General features: G+C 32.9%; 2 protein-coding genes across 4 annotated transcripts in view; both read left to right on the top strand.

Annotated features, from left to right (window-relative positions):
• The window catches only part of LOC119828358 (3-phosphoinositide-dependent protein kinase 1-like), a 40122-nt gene extending 21807 nt beyond the window's left edge, over positions 1-18315 (top strand). Inside the window, exons 1-5 of one of the 2 annotated variants that reach the window (XM_038350486.1) lie at positions 12739-13210; positions 14818-15076; positions 15187-16134; positions 16411-16688; positions 16774-18315. In XM_038350486.1, the coding sequence (XP_038206414.1) occupies positions 13061-13210; positions 14818-15076; positions 15187-16134; positions 16411-16688; positions 16774-16878 (1740 nt within the window). In that variant the 5' untranslated portion in view covers positions 12739-13060 and the 3' untranslated portion in view covers positions 16879-18315. Of the gene's footprint in view, positions 1-12738; positions 13211-14817; positions 15077-15186; positions 16135-16410; positions 16689-16773 lie in introns of those variants that run through there. The other variant, XM_038350487.1, reaches the window with a different exon arrangement.
• A 2723-nt stretch (positions 18316-21038) lies between these two features.
• Positions 21039-21837, top strand: LOC119840829. 2 transcript variants are annotated; one of them, XM_038367590.1, is made up of 3 exons: positions 21039-21143; positions 21260-21446; positions 21520-21837. In XM_038367590.1, exons 2-3 carry the CDS (start codon positions 21264-21266, stop codon positions 21820-21822), a joined length of 486 nt encoding a protein of 161 aa, XP_038223518.1. In that variant the 5' UTR covers positions 21039-21143; positions 21260-21263; the 3' UTR covers positions 21823-21837. The 2 variants fall into 2 exon arrangements, with proteins under 2 accessions (XP_038223518.1, XP_038223517.1); XM_038367589.1 differs by having other exon boundaries at positions 21111-21446.
• The last annotated feature ends 352 nt before the right edge of the window (positions 21838-22189 follow it).

Genomic DNA, 22189 nt, shown 5'->3' with positions numbered 1-22189 from the left:
ATTATTGGGGATTTCAATTAATAACCTATAAAACTTAAATTTGTAGGTGTAGGTTTAGACAAATTATATATAATAAATTATTCACTTTTGAATTGTTAAGAACACTTAAAATGTGTAACACATGATCATTCTAATGTGATACAGAATGTATACGTATGTATAATTTTTGATATATCCTTCATTCTGTATCTCGTTATCACATATCTATTAAAGAGTAAGTCCGATTGGAAAAACCTTTATATCACACGTAAATATTTTTCGATAACGTTACTTAATATAGATGTAGATATACCATGTTTATTTGCTTAGTATGTGTGAGCGTTGTACTCGTACCTTGTATGTATATTGTATATACAATCTACAACGATTACCTCATCTGATGAGACATGAATGATGACGGAATTGGCAAGTATCATATTTTGTCATTTTCATTAATCAGTTCTTTACAACTCTGTGCCTAGTTATTGGTAGTGGTTACTTGAGGAAGTATTTTTCCATTTAAATAGATATGGAAAATACATCAAATCCTGAGTCTACTAAGAACATCGATTAACCATCATTCAAAAATACCTATATAAATAGGTATTTTTGAATAATTAATTTTAAAATATTATACCGAATGTAAATACAATTGAACCTCGTAGACGGCGCGTCCTGGTGATCTGTTTTACTTTCCTCGAACCACACATTGTGCTACTGTATTTACAAATAAATTACTTTTATAAATAACGCTCTATTTTTTAAACTATTCTTAGTAGTCCGTCCGTTCTTGTCACTTCCTTTTCCTACCTTCTAATTGTGCTTCCTTCCGTGATACGACTAGGTCATGTTACTATGCTCGTGTTTTAATATTTTGTATCGATTTCAAGTTCGTATGAGTTGTTCAAATACAAACTAGAGATCTCATAAACAATGATTTTTTTCTTCTAATTGCATCCTACACACCATATTACTGTATAAATAATTGAGCTACATTATTTTGTTATTGTACTATTTACTAAGTCTCCTACATAGTACGTAAACTATAGCTATATAAATAAACGTCATTTATAATAATAATAATATTAGTGGTTGCATAAAGTTATACAATCAATAGTGCAACCAAGAAATTAGGGCATTTAATTTCCTGAGGTAGTAAATTTTACTGTAAACATTTATTAAACGCAGAGTTTCCACGTGCAACTGAATGGCTGCGTCCTCGTGTTTGTTTTCATTCGAGTTCACGGCGACAATGGAAAATTTTATTGGTTTTTCGTGCTTACAAATATTGTTTCTCGTCAACGATAAGAAACTATAAATGTTACATCTAGTGCATCGTACTCCACGTGCAAGCACTCCACGAGCTACTTTTTATAACTTACTTCATTGCGTCATTATATAAGTATATACTGCTGATACGAGTAGGTTTTTTTTCATTGAACCATTCAATTTTATATTGCCTAATTTACATATATTATATGAGGCATAAACAATTATCTTTGTCTTCATTTAAGTGCAATTTGCAAAGCGCATCATTGTTACAAATTATAGGATAATGATAATTTTGAAACCATAAAAAATTCATAAAAGTAGGGTTGTATGAGATCAGAAGCATGCCTTTAAATCCGTTTATAATATATAGCTTACGTGTTAGTTACCATAGGTAACAAGTACTTGCATCGCTTTTACTCATATCGCCTTACACGTGTTTCACGTTTACTATTTTGTAGTACAACTATGTCGTAAAAAACCACTCAATAAAATTTGTCGATTACTCTTTACAAAACTCTCTTACGTTTATTCAATACAAAACGAACATCAAAACGATTTGGAAAGGAGTCAAATTGGATACAATGTGGGCCTCAATTAATATTTGAAGATTTCAATAAACCCGTATATGACGGCAAATAGGGCGGCAGTTATTGAGTTATTAAAGTAAATTAAATAGACACGCGGTCGTCGATTTAGGTGGGGGATTAGAGAAACAAACAATGTATTTTCCCATACTGTGAGCTATTGAGAACCAGTTTGGCCTTATATCGATGTAAATGCCGAGTGAAAGTAATGACTGCGTCTACGTTCTCCCACTTTTCACCGGTTGTATGTGTAAACAAATGCATAGTAGGTATTTAAATTACTAAAGACGTGGCCGGATGTACTCTGCGTAGTAACCCAAGGTAAGCAGACGGCGAGGCGACAAGACGCGGCGACCTCTACTTGTATGCTCGATTTTCTGGTTCTTCTAAATAAATCACACATTTATAAGCTCTTTGTAGAAATTCAATACTGTCTGGAGTCTGGACCGTATAATACAACGCAAAAAATAGAATACTTCGTGTTGATTTTTTTTTGTTGTGCGGATGTTAGGATGACCGTGTTTACTCTCGTTTATTATTCGAATAAGATTATTTATCCTAGTCGAAAATTTTATAATTTCTCATTGAATAAACTTCTAATTTCATAAATGGAAAAAACATTGATATTATCCCCCACATATGAAATTTAAAGTATAAATGAATATTACATATCATACAATTATATATATACGTTGATAATTTAAATAGAGTTCGATATTGTGATTACAATTATTTTGTATTTATACAAAAATTGATTGAAATTGAATTTGCCTACAAATTAGACTGATATTTGTCGTACAGTGAACACTCGAATGGCGTGATGGCGTCATTACGCTTATTACGCTTCTAGGTACACATTTAGTACAATCTATAAATGATTAAATTCCAACAATTGATTATCATTGTGCGATATCAATAAAAACATAAGATATCATAAATAATTTATCTTTAGTCAACTGTATTATACATACTGCGTACCAATCCAAATTTATATTTTACTTAGGTAGCAGGAGTATATCCTGACCATATGGATTACGGACAATAATTTAAGAAACTTAACAACACATGAGCATATTTTTATTCGATATTAAATTACTATGTTAAATCAAATTTGAAACAACAAATTGTGTTGAATATTTTGATTATTCACGTAAGTTCAACCTCATCAACAACTTGATTTTCGAAAACATGTATATTCACGTTATATTCACGTGCAAGATTATTAATGTAAAAAAAAATATAAATAAAATATATCTTATGTTTAAAATACCTACTTGTGGATATTTTGGTTTGTGTATTGCCGGCAGGTGATCCGTCTCGATTCGACCGCTGGCATTATGTCTGGCGTACGCGACGCAGACAAGGGCAAATTCAAATATGTATTTAGCGGTGTCGGCAACGGTCTCGGACTGCTATATACAACTTTTACACAAATATCATAATGCACATCATTTTTTGTAAATGGGGTCTATAAAATTTTTACGAATTATGTGTTTTTAAGCCATCTTTTAAAGCTAATACCTTTATCTTTTAAGACATTTACACAAAAGTCAATACCTCAGGTGTCAACTTATAGCAAAATTGTAATAAATACATGTTTGATCTTATCGTTTATTATCCTTGGAGTTCGAGCGAACTCTCAAATTTACAAACCTCAAACAAGATTAAAAGCTTTTAAGCGATCGTGTTACAATAACCTCGGTGCTTGTATTCACTGTCTAGACATAATAATTAGAAGTTTTCGCTGAAAAGGTTCAGACTTCAGATGACAAAATGCTCATTGTTTTTATGAACTCTACACTCATACCGACTTACTTTTTTTCTGTATAATGTGAAGTTTTTCTTTTGCTCATTCATGAAAAATCTACTGAACGAAGTTGGCTGAGATATGGTAGAGACATAAATAGGTTTTTAGTTTGTTATAATTTATAGGTTTTCAATAAGATTTCGTGGCACACCTTTTAGGGAATTTTTTGATGATTTGTGAGTATCCATTAATTACGTGACATATTTTGGTTGGATGTAAAAATGCATATAACATCAGGTCATAATAGTTTTCATCATATTTTAATATTAATCTTCTGTTTTAATACGCAAATAATAATATAAATATTATTTACGTAATTTACAACAATTAGACTATTCACACTACACACCTTTGTATTATGGTTGAAACCCAAAGTCACCTTTACAATAATTTCACTTGCTATTTTTTACGTCACATTTGCCATATTGTCATTACAAATAAAATCTCGTTTGATAGAGATACAATATAGAAATTAAAATGTTCAATTTAATTTTTTGTTATGTTACGTACAATGACCAACAGCAACAGCCAGAGGCTCCTAACCCTTTCCTCACCTTTCCTAGTCCATTTCTTTTATTCCTATCGTCAATCCTTTCCTTATATCTTTTAATAGCAAGAAAAAGCATTTTCAGCGACCATATTTCTATAAATGATGGTGGGCGGTGGTGATCGCGTACCGTCAGGCGAACCACCAATTCAGTTGCCCACTATGACATAAAAAGAAAACACGTAAATAAATCGAAATAATTATCAATGCTATCTTATCAAAAGATTTTGTTTGGGTCTTCATTTGGAAGAGGACCATGTGAGGACAATGCGCTGAGATTGGCGCGCACGCCAGTGTGGCCTCATGAGTCACCGACCACCCACATTACATGAGGCTCTTTATGGTTTCCTACATCGTGACTTAGGAGCTGCAGCCTAACAATTACAGCCTAATGTGTATAATGCACAGATTACAAATATAGCTTATGCATGTATGATTATGTCAAAAATTACATATGTATTGTAGTACTACTAGTGTACCTAAAATCTAAATATAAATGTTAATACAAATGTAAATATACATTTATAAGTTATTTGTTGACTGTTTACACGTGTAGCGCTTGAGAAATGCGTATGATGCGTTTGCTCGTAACAATGTCACTGTGATTAAGATTTCACCGAGTGAATGATTTCATAATTAAAAAGTTATGCATGTGTAGATATTATACTTAATTATACACAACCCGTCTATAGGTACTGGTTATAATCGATCGGAAAAATATTGCAAAAAACATTAAACGAAATCAATTAAATGTTTGCGGCGCAGGTACATGGGAACGCACAAGATGAGGTGAATGACTGGGTCCTCAACCTGAGCGTAATGGCGCATGAGTGCTCACAGCGCCGCGCGGGCGCGGTCCTATGTCCTTGAAGTCGGCCATTTATAGGACAGAAAAAAAACCCACTTATAAACCGCACTAAGGTGCGACTGCTACTCTATTTGTATTTTAGGGCAATACAACACATCGCGTAATCGCGTAAAAACATTATTTATTTATTTTTTTTACTTGAAATTTTTTTGTTGAAAAACTTGTCTGTACTAATTATATAAAGGAGGACATAGCATGGTATTTAAGCAGAAAGGTAAGTATTTTAAATTGGGAAAGAAGAAGACGGTTAGAATATTAAGAGCTTTCAATGCAACAAAAAACAATCACATTTTAATGAAAGAACCGATCTCTAACAGACAACCCGAATTTATGAATGCTGTTTTTCTGAATCATCTTAAAGTCTGAATGAGCAGGTAAAATGCGGTATTTGTTTAACATCTTAACACAGGCTTAGGTTTACAATACAAATTTTCAAAGTTTTAAGGTGGCAACCAGACCGGCAAATAGTGGAATGTCCGGAATGTAGCTTTGCGAACGATGCAACGGCATATATGCAATGGCGAACGACCGCGTCGGCGCGCGCCGTCTGACATGCATTCCCTACACTTGAATCACACACTACACTGGGCCTTTATTTTAAACCTCTTTAATATACGAAGTCAGAATATTTGTATGCTAAATGCAGCTTTGTTTCATTATCTCTATAATGTAAAAAGGCGGAGACTTAAAGTCTGAACATGTTGTTTCCATACTTATACAAAGGCGATTTTTGATTGTTCACAAAGCCTTTAATTATTTAAAACAATGATTTGTTCACATGGGACTTTCTCGAACAAGTTCAATCAGATGCTTTTTGTTGACCGACGTAGAGTTCAGTGGCCAGACACGGCACGTTGTTGCTTTTTTCATGTTTTGTCTCGCCTTTTGGAGATATGACTTGAAAATAATTTTTTTTTGAGTTTACATGTATGTTTTAAACAATATATTTTTAAACTTTAAATCTATTTAAAATAGCGAAGTAACGACACTAAAGATCCGATATTTTAAGAAAAATAGTTCATGATTATTATAATCTAAAACGAAACGGCATCACGGGCACTGGCATCACGGGCAATCCGGTCGCAGAGAGTTGAACGTATCAGCAAAAGGTTTAGCCTTCGTGGAATTTGCACTCACACATCAAGGTTTATGTACCAGGTACCTTAGTTCGAAGACTACCAGCAGTTTTTAAACTTAATTCTAGTCAATACATTTCTACATGAATCTCCACTCAATGTAGGTTTATGTTAAATATTTAAAAAAAATTGAATTATTCATAATCTGTGGTTTAAAATATTTTACTATATGAGAATGAATAAAATGTGCGCGGTTTTCGTTTACAACTCATAGCACGTTGCGCGCACTACGTAGGGCATGTGTAAGAACCACGTGGTTGCCGCCATTTTATTGAGATTTTTGCGCGTATTCTTATCCCACTACATACTATAAGGATTTTATATTATAATATTTATTAATCATCAAAAAAATAATATTCAGGTACACAATTGAATTCAATAATTAAATTTGTACTTATATTGTTTAAAAATATAGAACTGATAATTTCAAAATTTCCGTATATGATATAAATTGAACTTTCGAAATTGTCCTAAATATAGACATAAATGAAAATAAATTTTGGTTTATAATATTGGCGCCAAAAGCAGCATGGTACTTCTACGTTAATGGCCGCCGTTCATTGCGCCCGCCTGGGTGTATTGGCCGAAGCACGGTACGCGCATCCTGCCTACTACGTTCAGTTTATGTCATCCCTTTCACACTGATATCCCACTCTCTAATGTGAAAGGGACGTCTATATCACGTGCAACGATTTTTGTGCCATAAAAGGACGCACCCTGAGATCAATGCACTTTTCGAGGACAACGAGGCCGTTTTTATATGAGTATAATATTTGGCTTCTTGGGCTGAAATAGGGATCTTAAGAGTCGGCACTAAGACCTTATTTAGCAAAATCTAAACTCGACGTCTAGACGCGCGGGAAGTGAATAAATGTATGTAAGTACAAGGCATTCCTTTTGCCGGAATACCGGGTAAATTTTGCGTGTGGCTGTGGCAGCGTTTCATCTCCTCTGTCTACAATTATTACGAGTTACGATCAACTGCCGTTTACAACCTCTCTAGATATTTTTAAAAGACACGCTTTAAATAGAACCACTTAAATGTATCTAAATATATTTTATTTTCCACGATGTTCGTGTATTTAACAAAAGATTTATTCTTGGCTTATTAGTGTTGTATATATCTGTTATTTAATGATGTACGTATCATATAATAATAAATTAGTTTTATTTATGCGCGTACATGAAAAGTCCTATGTTACTAAGAAAGTTAATACTATCATGCATTTTTTACCAGATTGTTAGCCCGAATTTTTATAATTATAAATTTTGTCTATAATTGTAATACTTGAATATAATCTTGACATTTCTTTAAGCAAATTAATAGACGGCTACGCTATGAAATCTAAACCTAAGTATTATTGTTTAGTAAATTAAATTAATATACTAATTCAAGTGTTTTAAATATTATAATTTATCCAACACGGTGACATGTATATATTTGGATCTCGAAAACGATGCCACATCTATACATGCGTGAACCGGAAGGATTATCGAAGCCCTTGCAGCACGGTTTCGATGACATCGTATTATAATTATAATAGAAATCCGATATGCCTACCCTAAAAATCCTTCACAATTGATAAATTGTGGATAGTAAGTAAATACAATCAAAAATTTTGAAGGAGACCTAGATAAATATAGCCTAGATAAATATATAAATATGAGTAAACTCTAGATTTAGTTGGTAAATTATTTTGAAACTTTTTAGACACTTTGTTTGTTTTATTATAATAATAAGACCAACCCCATTTTTTGGTACGTTTAGTTCTCTAATATCTGTTAAATCGTGATGACGCTTAAGATTCCATTCGAAATGTGCTTATCACCTTGCCCTAGTACATTCACCGTCTTGGTTCGATTGAGTTTTTACACGCAATTCTGTCAGAGACATCGTTTACGATACATAATATTAATAAATATAGTGATGTTTACCTACGCATATTAAGAATATTTTAACATCACATGTACATATTATTATGACATATTTGTTACAACTGTAATAATTAATGAAACAATTTTTATATGGGGCTCATCATAATGAAACAATGATAAATATGGTTCAATTAAAATTAAAAACATGGGCTAAAGTGAGTATTTCTATAGCTTCGGCCTTAGGTTTGTGTTTTTCTGGCACATAAGCTACATCATTTCCAAGTATTATTAAAATCCATGAGAGGTATTCGCGTAAAAGAGTTAAGTTAAATCCTTACATTTAAAACTTTCGCGTTTATAAGATCTGATTCCTATCACTTTCATAAGTGGCTAGGATGTTTGTTATTAAAATTCTTATAAGTTTAGGCTTATAATCTATCATGACCGCTATAAATTATTGATTGAAGACAGATTAAAGCAGGTGGGTAGCAATATCTTTAGCGTTGAGTTAAATGACCCTCACAAGGCCATTATGAATATTATTTGCGACCATATTCTATAACCTTTACTTGGCGACTCCATATTATTGACACGTGCTTTTATTTTACGACCTTGGAGTTAAAATCCGGCATCATATTTTTGCAATATGTTTCTGATACAAAAATAATAGTTGTTGCTTATTTTTAATAACAATTATGTTTCTTTTTATTCATATTTCGTATATGTGACTTAAAAACAATTTACCTTTATTGCACTTTATTTTTTTTTCAAAACAGTATTTTTGTATACATATTTGTATCTCGTGTTTATAATTTTATTTCACAATTTTAAGCCTTCTTTAAATAAATTGCGTATCACTGAACGAACGATCCATTATTGCATAAATGTAATAGCAATAAATTGTCATTGATGGCTGTATATTAGATCTGCGTTCAACTGTTAACCTACTACCTAAGGGAGGTATTGTATTAAAAATGCTTGTTGCATTTGCACTAGACTCGGAACTTGCTTGAATGTCCCGTTGAACAATAATTAATTGAGACATAGATTACGTTCATGTTGATATTTTTAGAGTATCTAGTATTCCAGTGGATATAAAATGAAATGTAATATTAAGTAAATATTGTAGTTCGTAAAGTTTTAATAATCATTAAATAAAACTTGCAGTTCTTAATGTATATTATTTGAATTTGAAGTCAAAACATAAATTTGTTTCATTCCGCTTAATTCTAGTTTACATTTCCACGTTTAACTATTTATTAACACGACTTACACGTGTCGTTAAAATCTAAAACTGCATGAACGACCATGAACGTTGTTGATATGTAAGTATGTAAAGTAATATTTTACTGCAAGTGCAATGATTGTTGTCACTAAGCTGCGTTAGCTATAAAATTTCCTTAGACATTAGTTACGATTAGGGCTGGTACAATTTGCAATCTACTTTACATTGGTACTCAAGTTTTATAAAACATACAGTATTATAAAAGAAAGACTTTTGGAACATAAAACCAATTTTCCAATTTGAATTTCGAATTTTCTAAGAATCTTTATAATTTTTGAACGATGTATGGAAAATTCCTGTAAATTTTAATTTTTCAAGGCTGCCTTAATTACATAATATTTTGGTCTTAACACTTTCCGCATATGTACCTTGATTAAGAATGTAAAATTTTTATTCCGATTTATCAGCTGTAAAGAAATTGACACTTATTGCACGGTGCATGTTTATTTATCGCTATTTACATGTTACTAGGTGTCGGCTACACTTATATTTATTACTTAGGTACGAAACCAGATGCAACGCTTGAAATTGAATAATATATGCCTATTCAATATCATTTTATTAATCCGCGGTGTCTTTGTAGGGCATCATAGCTCCCGAATGGATGAAGCTGTATCATTTTTTTTGTATAAAGGGTGACTTATGTGCCAGTTTTCTTAGACGCATTAGATGAAAAAATATTTTGTGTTCAACCGCTTGAATATCATCAGCTGTCTTCTAGTTGATTAGGGGATCTGACTCATTTTCTTATTTCACAACTCCCTCATTGTGTCAAAATTAATGAAATGGGATTGACAAGTAAAATACTCCACTATGTCACTATATCAAATATCAAGTTCAAGATGACCGGCAACGCAAAAGAGGTCGGGGGTTTTAAATTTATTTTAAATGTTTTTTGTTTCACTTATAATGATCATATATATATATCTCATCCAACAGAGGCATATATTGTACGTAGAAAAACTTTGTTAATTATTCACAATTATCTATGAATAATTGTGTTTATTGCAATAGACATTTATAAAGCAGGTCAGTTACGACATAAAATATCATACTCGCTAACCAAAGTGTTTGTCAACTTGTCAACGTTTGCTGTTCGTTATCGCTGCGTTCCACTGTATGTTATCAATGTTTTGTTATACAAAAAGCCTTACAACGACGCCAAAAATAAACTGCATCCATGGCCATAAGATATTAATATCAAATAAGTTTTTCGAGCATTATGTTGCTACTAAATGTTGCCTTGGAGAAAAAGGTGTGAACCCGCACACCCAGAATGTGCGGGTTCACATCTTTACTAATGTTACATACGCGAAAGTGTGTTTTACTATTTTATGTTATTTTCACAGCGCATTGGAGTGATTTTATGATAATAAAATTTGTGTCTGTAAATAGGATAGAATTAAATATCTCATTCTCATGGGAATTTCATTTGACTACAGAAAGCGGAAAGCTACGTACTAAGTGTACATTAAGAGAATACAATTAGATAATAAAAAATATATTTTTGTCAAAATGAATTTACCTTATCTGAAGTCATCCATCATATATCTTAAAGAAGTCGATGGTAGGTAATACGCACTATAAAATTTTGTTGAATTGCATTATGTTTAGGTATATATAACTGACCTACGTACGCCACGCCTGCTTTAGTAATCACAAACATTTTAAATTTTCATGATATCACTCAATCCTTATCTACTTGATATGGCGCAGGCAGAAAAAAATGGTGCAGCTTGCAAGGTGTGTTTATTTATCAAATGAAACTAAACCAGGTGCTGAGTTCATTGCACCATGCTATTATTTTGTTTTTGAGCGAAGCCATGGGTCTCGGGGGTTGTGAAGATGAAAAACTTTCGAAACACCTGGCTTCTTATGTACTGTATGTGTATACCGACGGCCTATGCACAAAAGCAGATGTTATATTAGTAGTCGATTTATTTTTATTTTCACCATTACTTTAGATTTTTTTTGTATTTTGATTGGTTGAGGTTATTTATTAAAACAGTACATACAATTTTGGAGTTTGAGTTCTAATTAAGTGCTATTTGTTGGTATTTTTGTCAAACTAAACCAAAAAAGAATAATTAGTATTATTTAGTAAAGTTTGCTTTCCAAAACAAAATTTCAATATACACAATTTTTATTTATTAAATTAATATAATAGAAACAAGCTTAAATTAATATTCTTGTTCATATATTTCTTAAGTTTTCTTCTTTGTATATAGGAGCTTTCTCGTATTAGACTTGAACCCATCGTACTACCTTGGTAAAGATGATCAAAGTTTATCACATCTTTGTAAATACGTTCTCCTGGATATTTTAAATATTTTCATTCTATATCAAATCAATCAATCGATTCGTTTAATCCACGACATCTCCGCCGAAGAAAAGTTTTTTTTACGATGACAATTATTACTATTAATGTGTATTACCTACATTAACAATACTAATTTAGATTGTTTTAATTTTAAATGGGACTTCATTGAAATTATTGAAATATACTTTATTTAACCATTCAGAAGTATACATTCTTCTAATAAAAAAATTCTGAAATAAAAAGAACAGAGATTTTTTTATGTATATTAGGTGTGCAATGTATTCAATTCAGTTCCTATAAATACTATGGCGGCGCTTACCACGTGCCACAAAACAGCTGCAGCATTTCAAAATGATATTCCTATTTTTTGTGCTCATTTTCAAGGAACACAAGTTAAATGACATAATTTGCCAAGCACAATACAGTATTTTATACAAAGAAATTTTAATTAAAATTGTATTGGCTATAAGAAATTTAATAGGCATGAGTTCTTCTCAACTTCTTTTCAATTTGTAAACGCGAAAACAATTCAAAAGATGTTCAATCGTTGGTGACAATAAAGCCGCTTCACAATCTTGATATTATTGATCTATTTCCCGTTCCAGAGATCCATATTGACCTCCCTCCCCCTGCCGACGTTCGTCTATACTCCTGCATTTCCTCTTTCGACGAATATGTGCTTTACTATATTTGAGATATAGACTTTCAAAATATCATGAGATTTGCTATGATTTACTTTTCACAGATGTTTTATATATAGATAATAACTCGCACAACTCAATAAATTAAATAAATAACGGGAATGTAAATTCAATACTGTAAATTTACAAATGGACCAATAAATTGAATGATATTATAATTGAATGATGTTATTTTAATAATTGATTAAACGTGTTCATTTACCATTAAAAATGTTAACAATCTAAGAGAAGGTAAGAAGAGTTACATAAAATTTTAACGATGCATCCCTTTTTGCAATGCGATAAGGACAGTGTTCTGAAAGGCGCCAAGTTGCGATGACGCGAACGGTTTGAAAGCGGGGGAGCGGGGTTCCACATTACACGAACAGGCGGCGCGCCGTACGTACCACGGTTATTCCGTCTACCGAACGGAGGACGTAGTCAATGCTTCGCTCGCGTCAAACGTTGTGTTTGTTAACTAGTTTAGTCTGCAACGCGACGTCGAGTCGTTCGGTCGTGTTCGTGTGCAGTTAGCTCGATTTAGCAATTTATTATTTATTTGTACCTATCTTGTTGCATTCCTGTTTTTTGTTTCTTATTAATTTAGTAAATAAATAATTATATCATATAATTAAATTACCTAGCAAATTCTTCATGAACAGTGTTTGTGTTTTGAACTGATATAAAACGGTGTGATACAATAACGTATGCGACGGGTAGAAATGAGCGGATTGACCATAAGAGTAAAAAGGGGATCGAGGGGTAGTGCTACTCTTTTGGAAGCAGCAAACAGAATTCTAAAGCTTCTTGGTGTTAGTTCTACAAAACGCGGGAAACAATCCTCGCCCAAATCAAAGGTAAGCTAACGGGATCACGCATGCATCTTCGGCGGAAATATTGGTGTACTGTTTGGTAAAGGATACAAGTTGCCAATTTTTCACTATAATAAAATTACGGACCATAATAATAAAAGCATCATTAATTATTTATATTCATAATCTTGAGCGATACAGAAATATTTACTTTAATTTACAATTGTACAATAAAGTGAATTTGAGATTTGAAAAATAATAGCAATGACGTGGTATACGGACAATATGAAATTTATTACAAAATTAGCAAAACTTTCGCTCTAGAGCAACGAGTGTCTATGAGAACTTTCGCCCGTTTCACGTGCAACCAAATGCAAGTACTCGGTGCGAAGAGCGCGTCGCGTATGATCGTTATGATGCAAACAGTGATGGCGGGCGCGGCACTGACATGGCATCGCACTTGTTTGTTCACGCGTCGACGGCGTGACCACCTTGTTTACAACTATGGATGATATAGAATCGCATTCATCAGTTTACTAGCGTTATTCATTATTTAAAATACAATAAATATCGTACCTTTTAGTAATTATTTTATTTTCAAAAGGTATAAATATGTGATATTGCTCTCTTCAATTCAAATAATAAATTTCTCAGATAACTACTAAATATGTTATTTTTCTTTTCGATTGAGCAATTAAAAGATATGGAATTTAAACGACACAATTATCCTCAATGCTAGAAATATAGTTTGTTTTAAAAATGCGCGCGAAGATGATTTGGAAATATAAACATAGATAATTTGTTTTCAAACACTATCATTGATTCATTCATAACGTGCGTGGTCGCAACGTAAGCATTAATATAAAATAATTATTAATTTTATTCAAATTGTGATTTCACAATATAATGTAAACATATCAAATTAAGTGTTTTTTCTGTAGTTTTGCTTAAAGGTTAAAATAAGTTAACCTTTAGACTTACAATCTTTAAAAATTGTAATTATGGGAATTGAGGTCAAATACAGTGTAGGTGCGCAAAGACGGCGGAATGCGTTACGATGGGAATGTGTTCAGAGTACCGTTGCGGCGGTGTTCACTGCCACCGTCACAGCGGAATGCGGGACATACTTCCTTCTACTTAGACTAACAAGCGTATTTGATATTATGACTCATGCAATGAGTGTTCTTTAATGAACACACTTAAAACGAAATAGTATCTAGCGAACTGCAGTTGCTTAATACTTATTTGAAATTAAATTATTACACGTTTTCTAAAAATTTATACGTACACGTTGCAGCGTCTTAACGTTTTTCACGGGTAGACGGTTTACAGCTTGTTGTGTCAAGAAAGTTTTTAATCAATCCAAAATACAAAAAACTGGTTTATAATAATTGTCACATATATTTATATGTACTGTGCGAGTGACAATTAAAAACATTGACGCGTCAACTTTTCATAATATTTATATTGGATTCACAATAACAATGGTTAAATAATGAGAGCGACGAGTTATTTTGAAAATTTTGTTTCACAAGTAGTCATACTCGATTGAGAGTCCGTTAACGTTTCATATTTTAATTTGCAAAGAAGCCTCAATTTTATTTCAAGAGTAATCAAGGTCAGCTCGTTTAACTGTATATTTTTTGTTACAGTCTAACGGCCGAGCCGGTAGTGAGGTGCGGGCACCTATAGCCACAACAGAGTTCGTTGCCGATTCGCCAGCTAAAATGCAAGCGTCCCAGGCTGCCGCCGCGCCTGTTCCTACTCCTCCATCTACCCATGCCTCCAGCCAGTCTCACAGGCATACGAAGAGAACTGCTAAAGATTACATATTTGGGAAACTTATCGGTGATGGTTGCTATGGTACCGTTTTCTTAGCAAAAGATATTCACACCGGAAAAGAGTATGCAAGTGAGTAATTTGAAACATTATACCTACAATTGGTACTTAAAAATTTAAATCTAATAATTGAAATATAAAAATGTATAAAATAATAAACTTAATTTTTTTTTCTCTTTCAGTTAAAGTGTGTGAAAAGAGTTACATAGTGCGTCATCAAAAAGTTCAATACATAAAACGCGAAAAAGATGCCTTGAACATGCTATTCAATGTGCCTCACGGTTTTGTTAAACTGTATTGCACGTTTCAAGATGATGAAAGATTATATTTCGTTTTATCTTATGCTAAAAATGGGGAACTATTACATTACATAAATAAAGTAGGATCATTCGAATTAAACGTAGCTAAATACTACGCTGCTGAACTTTTGTTAGCCTTGGAAAAAATGCATGCTAAAGGAATTATACATCGTGATTTGAAACCAGAAAATATATTACTAGATGAAAATATGCATCTTCAAATAGCCGACTTTGGTACAGTTAAGATTCTCGATCCAGAAAAGATTAGAAATCCGTCACAAAATACAATAGATAACGTCGAAGAACCAACAGAAAATTCTGATGATCAAACAAATGAACGTTCAAGAAAAATAAGTTTTGTTGGAACAGCACAATATGTGAGCCCAGACCTTCTACAAAATAGAATAGATACACGCGCTTCTGATTTATGGGCGTTAGGGTGTATTATTTACCAGATGATATCAGGATTGCCTCCATTCCGAGCCTCCACAGATTTTTTGACTTTCCAAAAGATTTTAAAAATGGATTATGAATTTCCCGAAGGGTTTCCTGCGGACGCAAAGGATTTAGTTGAAAAGCTTTTGGTTTTAGACCATACTAAACGTCTTGGAGCGAGTGATAAAGGAGACACCTACGAAAGCATTCGTAAACATCCGTTTTTCGATGGTATTGACTGGGATAATATTTGGGAACAAACACCTCCAACGATTTGCCCATATTTGCCTGGAGGATCTTTCGAAGAGGAATATACTGTACCGGATCATTTAGAACCAGGATTAGGCAAAAACCAATTAGTACGTTTGTGGGAATTCGACCTATCAACCTCTAGAGGTAAATATAATTTTTATGAGTTATATAATGTTCATAATAATAAAAAAATAGTACGTATATATGGGGCATTTGTGTCTAATACATCATACTACCGTTTTTATAAATAAGATGGGCGTTCTATAAGTCAGTCATACATTATGACGTAAGCTTTCCGGTCTGCTATCGGAACTCTGTACTTATACGATTCAAATTTATGAATGAATGCCTCGCCTTATCCATCTGTTTATATAAGATATCGTTTTTTTTTCGTTATTAACAGGTTAAATGTATTTTCAGGTATTCTTAATATAAGCCCTGAAGAAAGACGTCGTCGTCTTGAAGTACAAGCTCGGGAAAATAAATGGCATCAGTTTGTGGACGGGGAGTTGATTTTGAAGCAAGGATTAGTAGAAAAAAGAAAAGGTCTTTTTGCAAGACGCCGAATGCTTTTATTAACTACTGGGCCACGACTTTTCTACGTAGACCCAGTCAATATGGTTCTGAAAGGTGAAATACCTTGGTCTCCGGAGTTACGCGTTGAGGCAAAGAACTTTAGAATCTTTTTAATACACACGGTAAGCTTTATACTGTAAAATTTGTAACCAACGAATAAAAATTATTAAATACATGTTTAATTCAACTATTTTGTTTTTGTTACAGCCAAATCGGACTTATTATTTGGAAGACCCACAATCTTACGCTTTAGAATGGACACGTGTAATCGACGAAGTGCGTATAGGCACATATGGACGAGATACAACTTAAGAGAGAGGCGTGTAGGCTGCCTCGAGTCGCGCCCGGGCCGGGCCGCGCGCCCGCACCCTTTCGCTCTCCGCACGGCGAGTGCACACTTTTAGGATATAACCAGCCTTCATTTCGAGCACGAAATCATCCTGAGAACCTTTCGTAACAGTTCGATATTGGCGTCCTGAAAGTAGCAGCAATCCTTTAAGTATGCAACGGCCACGGCAGGCGAGCGCCGCAACAGCGGGCGGCGCCACATATGTTCACAAGCGTACGATTATTCGCCCGCGCCGGAAACTTCTGGACAAGGAGGAGGACAAGAGAAGATGACTTGCAAACACCCTTGAGTGTCGAAGCTGAATGACTGATTCCTATTAGAAATCCTGACTATCATAAATTTATCGAAATTATTTATCTTAGGTTCCTTATTTAAATATGATATCAGTGGTGATCTGTAAATATTTGTCGTAAATTATTATCGCAATTTTTTAGATTTAATATATAATGTATGGGCCATAATTGAGGCCTCGTGTAAGAATGGACTTGTTATTCGCCACCCGCGTGTTCACTAAGCCCATTCCAGTTGGTAACTAGGCAATTCGTAGCTAAATTAATAATTATTTATTTATTTAATTATTTGCCAACGGAATGTGACTGTTGTACAGTAAAATAGTAACTGTAGGAAATTGGTTGATTTCTATATTAATAGTTGTGTATACTAGCAACGACAACTGTTCTGATTAGCTTTAAGTTATTGATGGTAATTGGCGGTACCTGTAAAAAGGAATCGACCAAAAGAATGAAGGATAGCTTCTTAGTAATAATTCAACTGGGCAAAGGATATGAGACTGAATAGCATTAGAAATTATAACACTCAGGTCTCTGCTTTTGTCTAGTTTTGCCTGCTCTCCAATTATTATATTGTTGAGAGCACCAGTGCTGGTCTTGACATGCATTTCATGCATATTTTGCACTATAATCCTGTTTTGCATAGTATACTGATAAAGCCATCACGGCATTAAAACCATGTTGAAGGATGTAATATGATTTTATGATTTCCAATAATAATTAATAAATTTAATTATAGAATTATGTAATGGTGGATTACTTTGTAATTTGGATTTAATTTTAATGTAATAAGAATTGGATATATTCAATGTCATGGCCTTGGTGATTTTGATTATTACTTTTTTAAAACATGCCTAAGCTTGCCTGGGCCAAATTAGAAAATTACAATTTGGATGAGATCCAATCAGATCTTGAAATATTATCTTAGACACTCATTGAATCTTCAATAACCCAATGATTGTTGACAAAATTCAATTTTTCCATGATATTGTAACTAATAAAGCTGCATTTAAAACCTAATTGCTGTTAACTATTCTAGTGAAATTTGTATTATTGCATAAATTCCAAGTAACAGAACATGAAAGTGAATTAAAGTTGATTTTTAAAATATAATGTCTTTTTGTCTCCCTTTTCAATTAGTTTTCCTATAATAAAACGGTTTTTTTTTTGATTTCAGCAATTTAGAATAGCCAAACAAGGACAAAGCCAAACCTATAAAAATATTGTAAATAGATATAAAAATATTTTACATCTAATGTACATTTGAAATGCAGTCAGCTGGCCATAGCTGATTTAAAGAGTAGAGTAAAAAGTTCTAATAGCGCCCATCTCTATGATCCAGCAATTCATCAAATATATATTAATCAGTAGTAGCATTTAGTGATTTCAATCAACAAGAATTATTATAATAAACACAAAAAACCCGCTAATTAATCTTTTTAGTTAAAAACATAACAAGACAAAAAAATATACATACATACACTCGAAAAACATAACCCTCCTGTCGCAGTCGGACAAAAAAACAGATTATTTTTTATTTCACTTCCCTATTTTCTATTTGTATACACGACGTTTCTTTGTTCATCAGGATACCTTAAACAATGGAAGTAACTACTGTGTTTTTAATATTAATAATTTTCCTGTTTCTACAACTTTCTTCTGTAAGGTTCCCAAAAACGAATTTGATTTAATTAAAACGGTTCGATTTAATTAAAAAAAATTAAAGATGAACATAAAGTATCTTGTATTTTGACTCTCCTAACAATCTGGCGCCAAGAGCTACCGCTCCACTTGTCTAATCCAGAACTGACAGAGAATATTTATGTTTCACAAGGGATTATTTACCATAAATATTCTTTTACTATAATAGAAGGTGTAAGAAAGTTCAAAGAGGAGTAGAGATAGAGACAAGCGAGTTTAGTACATTCAAACATACACCTACATACATACACCTTCAATCAATTGTATTTTTAGTACTGCTTTGAATGTTGTTTGGAGATTATAGTATACATAGTATTTTTTACAGCATTTGCATGATCAATGATAAAATTATCAATGATCATACTTGTTTCGTACCTTACAATGGCAGCCATCCACTTGCAGAGGCGTAAGGCCTGCCAATAGCCTTAAGTCTAATGTTCATGGGCATTGATAGCACTTATTAAGAGCCGACCCACAAACTCTTTTGCTGACTATAATACAAAAAAAGCTTGGTAATTAGGATTATTATACAATATCCTTAAGGCTATAGCATAAATGATATTGTATGGAGGATTTTAGGTTAAGCCAAATAAAAAAAATATGAAACTTTTACCTATTGATGATTGAAGGTCAAAATTATTAAAAAATTATAAATAGAATTTATTAGTTGCAAAATTATTGATGCTCTTGTAATAAAAATATTTTAGAAAATGTAATCGGTATTTCTTCATGGCTAAGCAAAGTATTAAACTATCAACTATCAAATTTCTTTTGTATGAGGACAGCAAATGATAGATCTTACCTGAGAAGCCTAACCGGCTGATATGAACAATTGTACATATCCAGATGAATTGGAATTATTTATTGAATGGCAATTGGTATCTGTTTTAATTACACATCTTTGTGGTTTGTAAACTTAAAAGTCATATCATACACGTGTCCTATAGGATGTCTTAATGTTTTTGGTGACTAAGACACAGAATGTATAATAATTACGAATTAAACGTGGAAAATTTTTCAAAAGCTTTTATCGTATCGTAGTTTGTCTTTATGTATTTATATTATAGAATATAGAGTTAAACGTACTATGTACATTTAAAAACGAATTACATTTTTTTCATCTTTTCGCGCCATTCTTGACATTGACAATAATGATAATTGATTGTTGTCAGTTGTGATGTTATCTGTTGATACATAAACGCCATGGAAGAAGTCCACGTTGATGGTAGAGTTCGCTCTACGAAACAACTCTAAAAAAAATGTCAAGAATCAGTCAATATAATATTGTCAGTATTTAAATGACCACCGACTTTTGGAAAATAGAAGTGAGAAGGGTTATAGAAATCTGCTTAATTGTGTGAAAAAATATACATCCTAACGCAACACGTTAGGATGTTTATTTTTTTACGCGAGTTTATCGAAATGCAATATATATGAGTGAGCAGAACATAGCATGTTTTTTTTTATCTGTAACGTTTTTGTTGTGTAGGCCAACAACAAAAACGTTACAGATAAACTCTCTCCTCTTTGTAGCCTAGCATAGGCGTATAGCAATGATGCCACATAAGCTATCGTGACACGTTATTTTCATCGATACAAGATAACAACAGGGTATGAAACCTTATGGAATATATCCTACTAATATTATAAACGCGAAAGTTTGTAAGGATGTGTGTGCGTTTGTTGCTCTTTCATGCAAAAACTGTCGAACCGATTGCAATGATATTTGGTACGTAGACAGTTGGACAACTGGAATAACATATAGGCAACTTTTTATCCCAATATTCCTACGGGATACGGATTTACGAGGGTGAAATCGCGGGGCGCAGCTAGTATATTATAATCTTAAGCGTGTAATGAAAATTAAATCGAATAACATGAATAAGTCTTATTTTACTTTTTTATAAGAACCGACCAAAGTTTGAGGCAATTTATGCTTTTGATTTAAAAGATTTAATGGCTTTGTTACGAGACCTTTAAGCCAAGTTATATTGCTATTTCGAACAAACTATCGCTAGCTTTTACTGTACACGCTGAGGCTGCGGGACTTATACTTTCATAATACTGGTAACATTATTTTAGGCGCAGCCATGTTTTATATCACGCGCCATAGTGCATAATCTACAGGCCGGACGGCGGACTCCTTTTGTGGCACGAATCACGATCTCTAAATGTCATCGTTCATCAATCATCGTCCATCGGTGTCATCGACCAATAGTGAAAGGACAATCGAAGTGGTCTTGTATTTTGCAATTTGTTATTATTAAGTTTTTATTAGTAAACTTAATTTCACTTAGCACGAACATAACAGGTTTAATTAAAAAATTCAAGTAATATATATCTATTATTTTAGTGCAATGACGACGAAGGTTATTAAATATGTTGGACGCACAACTGATTTTAAAGGCAAGACTTTGTGGGAAATAGTAGGAAGTCTTAAAAATTTTGGTGTGGGAAGACTGATAGTGCGTCAAATGTTTCAACGTTATCCTGAGCCGACTTTTATGAAAATTGTTAAAGTAGAAACATGTCCTGATGAAGTAAGTGGTTCTAATAACAATATATTCAACGTAAATTAAGGTTAGATTATGAATTACAAATTGAATGTTCCAGGAACGTCGTCGAGTTCGTGTTTGGGTCGAAAAAACATTTAGAGGTAGGAAGTTGCCACAGATAACAGAAATCTATCGTACATCATATAAACCTGACTATCAACTTGTCACTAAGGATGATGAGAGCAAATTCTTGGAGTTAACTAGTAGTGAGCACAACTTTCCTGATGTTATTCTGCCCAATAGTATTGAAATGCCACCTTTAATGAAAAGATTTATTGTCAGAGATCATGAGAAGAAGGGATTAGAGGTATTTAACTCTATATTTATTGCTAACATTCACGGATATCAATTATTACTTTAGAATTTGTTGCATTGAATTTCTTGTGAGTTTAGGGTTTAGGTGCATTAACACAATCACTATCAAGGCAAATAATGAACCAATGACTCATATGTGTAAACAGTGCACCCTCTATTCGTCTAGAGATTTCATTTATGCTAAGCATGGTTTCTCACATAATCAAATGAAGATGAATGTGTGAACAGTTGTCCATATTGGCACTTGTATACAAATAATTCATTAAATATATTGCTGAATTTACAATGGTACATTTAATAAAACTTCTTAACTCAGTTCACTAGTAACTTAGCAATGGTTTAATACTGAAAAGAAAATTACTTAGTTCCATTAAATACAGAATATCAGTAATTATTCACAAGTAAGTAAGAAT

Source organism: Zerene cesonia, chromosome 7 (genome assembly GCF_012273895.1).
Source record: "Zerene cesonia ecotype Mississippi chromosome 7, Zerene_cesonia_1.1, whole genome shotgun sequence".
NCBI classification, from domain to species: domain Eukaryota; kingdom Metazoa; phylum Arthropoda; class Insecta; order Lepidoptera; family Pieridae; genus Zerene; species Zerene cesonia.
The sequence above is the reverse complement of the archived record's forward strand: the minus strand, read 5'-3'. Positions and strand labels throughout refer to the sequence as shown.